Source organism: Scylla paramamosain, chromosome 24 (assembly GCF_035594125.1).
Source record: "Scylla paramamosain isolate STU-SP2022 chromosome 24, ASM3559412v1, whole genome shotgun sequence".
NCBI lineage: Eukaryota > Metazoa > Arthropoda > Malacostraca > Decapoda > Portunidae > Scylla > Scylla paramamosain.
Genome location: NC_087174.1, coordinates 4,137,046 through 4,142,500, shown reverse-complemented (window position 1 = coordinate 4,142,500; position 5,455 = coordinate 4,137,046). Strand labels below are relative to the sequence as shown.

At 56.4% G+C, this 5,455-nt stretch overlaps 1 protein-coding gene across 3 annotated transcripts in view; it reads right to left on the bottom strand.

The window, feature by feature from the left end:
• The window catches only part of LOC135112602 (protein yippee-like 2), a 111,530-nt gene extending 107,239 nt beyond the window's left edge, over nt 1-4,291 (bottom strand). The window contains exon 1 of one of the 3 annotated variants that reach the window (XM_064027103.1): nt 3,446-4,291. Coding sequence is in view for 1 of the 3 variants with exons in the window: in XM_064027102.1 (XP_063883172.1) it covers nt 2,364-2,430 (67 nt within the window). In the remaining 2 variants the exon portion in view is untranslated. Of the gene's footprint in view, nt 1-2,363; nt 2,646-3,445 lie in introns of those variants that run through there. The other 2 variants (XM_064027102.1, XM_064027104.1) reach the window with 2 other exon arrangements.
• Nucleotides 4,292-5,455: the final 1,164 nt, after the last annotated feature.

The window sequence follows — 5,455 nt, the reverse complement described above, 5'->3', positions numbered from 1 at the left end:
ACACACACACACACACACACACACACACACACATTTATATAAGACGCTACGCTGCAGTGAAATGTTGATGTCCAGCAGAACCTTGACCGTCTGTTACGTAATTTGATTTACCTGAACAGAGTACCTTCCTTGTAGAGAGAGAGAGAGAGAGAGAGAGAGAGAGAGAGAGAGAGAGAGAGAGAGAGAGAGAGAGAGAGAGAGAGAGAGAGAGAGAGCGTTCAGTACCTTAGTTTAAAATATCTATACTTTCGATCTTTTTATCTCTCTCTCTCTCTCTCTCTCTCTCTCTCTCTCTCTCTCTCTCTCTCTCTCTCTCTCTCTCCCTGACGCCCTCCCTTATCCCAGAACACTACAGTAACCACATGCCTTCCCTCCCTCCTACCCACCACCACCACCACCACCACTATACCACCCGCACCCCCATCCACTTACCTCCCTCACTCCATCCCTCCCTGCCTGCCTGCCGTCTCTCCTTTGTCTCTTTGTGCTGTTGTTAATCTCGCCATGCCGCACACACACACACACACACACACACACACACACACACACACACACACACACACACACACACACACACGATTAGAACTGATCATTACTACGCGGTTCTTGAGTTACAACGCAAGATCACAAGAGCAATAGGAGTCTGGCATATAAGGAACGGAGTGGAGAGGTCGTCGAGTGGCGTGGATGATGGATGCATAGAAGATAAAGTCCCGGAGGAGGGGTATCCATGTGGGTTTGTGGATGAGAGGCTAATTGGAGGACGGGGCGCCACGCGGGAGAAGTATGAGAGATGAGTGGCTGACTGACTGACTGGCTGGCTGGCTGGCTGTGAGGAGCAAGCGGAGAGGGACAAAGAAAGTGAAGGGAGCAGCAGCAGCAGCAGTGGGAGCAACAGTTTAGACAAGAGCCCGCGATGGGAGGAGGTGGTGGTGGTGGAGGAGGGAAGGCCTATGTCGAATACGCACCATACCTGAGGCTAAAGAAGAAAGAGGAGTTATTGTTGTTGTTGGTGGTGATGGTGGTGGTGGTGATAGAGCAGGCCACTACAGGCGCCCTTTTCCCATATTCCATGTTTACTTTGCTAAATCGAAGCCAATTTTGGAGTGATCGATGATGCTACAAAAGACATGGACAGGAGAGAGAGAGAGAGAGAGAGAGAGAGAGAGAGAGAGAGAGAGAGAGAGAGAGAGAGAGAGAGAGAGAGAGAGAGAGAGGTGCACGTTGGCATGGAGGTGGACGACTCAGCTGGGAGACAAAACCACTTCTAACACACACACACACACACACACACACACACACACACACACACACACACACACACACACACACACACCTGCCTGTTACCTGTTCCTCACCGCTCGTGCCGTGAATACTAACGTGTTTTTGCAGCCGTCTAACCCTTTTTCCACGAGGCTGTCACTTGCAGGGGCCCGAGACGCCGCGCAGCTGACGGGGGCGCCGAGGGAGGGAGACAGCCTTATACGCAACACCGCGGAGCCAGGTCGTGTCGATGTATACGTGTTGGGGGTGCAGGCGTGTGTGTTGTGATGAGGGTGTAAAGGCGACGACGGGGAAGAAAGAGCGAGGGAGGCAGTACGGGCAGGTAGAGACGGTTTGGTGAGGACAGGTGATGTGGAAGGCCGTGGAGGAGAGATGCGATGATGAGGCGTGAGGGCTGAGTGGTGAGGGTGGTGGTGAGGGTGAAGGTGTGTGGCTAGGATGAGGCGAGCGCGTGTAGTGACCACCTTTTCTCCCTAACGGTGCCAACCCCACCCTCCTCCACCCCACCGCCCCTTCAAAACACCACACCCACACCCACCTCAACGACCCCTCCCCTCGCCCGCCTTCACCACCCCACCGCAGCTCACCTCCTTCAGAACACCGCCGCCAGGTCGCTAACTCCCGCGGCCACCCCTCCCTGACTCACACCCCGTCACCTTTACCTCTTCAGAAATCAACACACATATCCACCACCGTCACCACTTCGTCTCCAACAAACCTGAGCCCCCTCCTTTCTTCCCCAACCTCGCCAGCCCCCAAGCCCCCCCGGCCAGGTCCTCCCGCACAGCCCGCGCCACCCTATCCAGAACAACAAAAGTGAGGTCCTGCCTCTGTGTGGGCGGCAAACACGTGACTCTACAGCTGAGACGGTGACCAGCCCTCACCAGCTGCTGTTATCACGCACGGGTGACCGCCACTGCTACCACCACCACCACCACCACAGCGTCAACAACAAGGGTGGTGGTGGCGGCGGCTGTAGTTCAACAAAGAGCGTCACGAGGCTACCACAGCACCGCCCCGCACACCACCAGCTTCGAGGAACGATATGCGCAGTTCTCCCTCCGCCCTGAGCCCCCTACCTGGCCCGTGGCTCGATGCTCCGTCGGGGACTGGAGGGACGACGGGGCGAGGCGGTACCGCAAACATGACGGCGGAGGCGGCGACGGAGGAGCAGCAGAGAGGACTGGCTGGTGCGCAGTTGGTGGCTCACTGAGTTCTGCCTCCCTTACCTCGCTCCCTCCTCCTCCTCCCGTCGAGAAAGCAAGCTGTTGGCCCAGCTTTCACCCTCCCCTCACACACCTCCCGGCCATCACACGTTCACTCTTCATCTAACTTCAGCCCGAGTTCCACCCTCTGCACGCCACTGCCAGCCAGCCAGCCCTCCCACCCCCCAGTACCCCCCCACCGCAGCCCTCCCGCCCAAAACACTGCATCACCTCACTGCAAACTGACGTATTTATAGCCACCACTGAACGCCCCTCCTTTATATATACACATTCACCCAAAACACTTTACGCACGGGGCATACATACACTCACACCAATGACGATGACAAAGTATATCCAGAACACATCTCCAAAACAAACAAACAAACAAACACGCTGAATGTCAGAAAACCCCGGGACAGACAGGCTTAACAGGTTGTGACACAAGGAGAGACACGTTCAGCAGAGTGGCCAGAGCCTGACGAGCCCCTGGGAACAAGAATTTTACGGCGGAGGCTCCAGGCAGACACGAGGACGGGGGCGAGGCGTCAGGGGGAGTGATTTACGTGACCAGAGACGGCCTGGAGTGTGTGTCTCAAGGGCGAGCAGGTCACAGGCCGAGGGAGACGAGCCTACCGCCGCCACGCAGGCCAACTCGTGCCGCCCCGGCTGTCCCGCCGCCCGGAAGTGCTTTATGCAGGTAACATGCTAGGGTAAGTGAGGAGACGAGGCAGTAATGTGGCGGGGTCGTGGATGTGTGCCAGGGAACATACGGTACTCCCAGCCAGGGTCAAGAGCGTGGCCCGCCCCGACACGCGCGCACACACGGACATAAACACACACACACACACACACACACACACACACACACACACACACACACACACAGTCGACAATCATAATGTACACCTAAGCAACAGTACTGAGTAAGATACATAAAAGAGGTGTGGACTTACTAAGGTCTGAATGGACTTGACGGGTGAGGTTTGTTGTTGTTGCAGCAGTAGCAGTTGTTGTTGTTGATGTGTTGTGGTGGTGGTGACTGCGGCTGTTCCTGCGCGACACTCACCTTGGGACACTGGCTTTAGGAGGCGTTTGGCTCACGGACTAATAGTTTTAAAAAAGTGTTGCCTGCGGCCACATCCACTACCTTACAAGGATCACTAGCGACAGAATGACTGTGTGGTTGTGTCGATTATGCCACCAGCGCACTGGTGTCCGCATTGACCCACTCAAACACTAACCGAGCTTCTCAAAACTCGTCGAAATTCCAGCTGAGAAGAGACAGGTCTGGCGGGGCTGTCATGGGCGCAGCCTAGGAGTGCAGGAGCGTCAGCCATCCGCATGCACACACACCTCTATTTTAGAACAGCGTTGCTAAGTCCGCTTGTCAGGTGGGCCCGTCCGCAGGCGGGGGAGAGTCAGGGCAAGGGTGCAGGTTGTTGCCCCGACACTCATGACTGTCGACGCCTCTGGCCTGCACGTCTGTCTGGTCTGGTCCTCAAACACTGGGCCTGTCACAGGACCCCACAGGTGACCAGACCTTCAGGTCGTAGCTATCGACCAAGCAACAAGAATTACAGACTCGGCACCATCTCGCTCTCCGCGGCTGTGATGAACACTGAGGCCGCAGCAACGACAGCGCGCCGTCCCTCCTCCCCCTCTCGAGATGCAAGAGACCGCCAGCCAGCAACCCAGACCTTTTTGCGTACATGGGTTGTCCTGCGTTGATGCACCATATTCGCCTCCCCCAGCCTCACCATGGCCCTCGACCAGTCTGCACAACTTGATGGAAATGTTGAATGAGCAGCGGTGGGCAGCGCTGGGCGTCGGGGGCGAGGTAAACAAAGGGTGTTGCATCTGGCGCAGCCCCGTGCCAGCTGTCACCAGCTCTCGCTATTAATAAAGTCTAATACGAGGTACACGCAGGTTCCAGAGAACTTCTCATGGGTATCTGTTGTGTGCATCACGGCCAGCACACCCACCACCCCCGGGGGAGTCACGGGGCGGGGCGGGGGACTGGTGCGCTGGTTCACCCATAACGGCCCAGCGTGGGAGAGAGAGAGAGAGATTGTGCGCCCCTTATAATTTTATAGTATTATATTTTTTTTCCTTAATATCCGCCGTAACATGTTTATTTCTCTCGCGGCGGGGAGGACCCAGCCAGCGAGGCGAGGCAGCCCCGGGGCGCCCACACCAAGGAATTACCTCTTATCAGGCACCATTCACTGCATTTATTGACCCACCTCGACAAGCACCCACACGCCGCCCACCCCGCCCACCCCTCACGCCCACTCCCTGCCCCGTGACCCGCACCTCCACGCCCATCCATAACACGGCACCCCCGCCGCCCGCACCCCTCACCCCTCCCCTCATCCCACGCCCCTAAATCAAGAGTACCCTATGAACCGCCCCCTCGCTCCCCCTCACCCCGCCACCCCAAAACTTCTCTACACCTGCATGACTGACACTTGCTCATTCCTTTATCCCCCCTGGCTCCCTCACCCCATGTCCCCCTCTCCCTCTCTCCCTGACACTATCTTCACCCTATCTTCAGAATATTGTTTGGCATAGCGTGCATTCATCTCCATATAAACTGTTTCATCTTCACAACACCATTTTTCTCCCCTCTCGCTATCTCTTTTGCCCTTCCTCGAGCAAAACAGGCGAGATAGAGAGAGAGAGAGAGAGAGAGAGAGAGAGAGAGAGAGAGAGAGAGAGAGAGAGAGAGAGAGAGAGAGCATGGACAAGAGGCCTGTTATCATCTTTTCCTGGAGACAAACTCGCCAATATTCGCTCCTCAGACACATGACCTTTCACGTCCCCCATCACTCCCACCTCTCCCCCTCACCACAACTCACCCTCCCTGACCTTCACCTCATGGCCCTCCCCTACCCTCGCCCCCACCATGACCTCGCCCTGCCCTCGTGTATTTAAACATACAAACATACACGGATGCACCACCT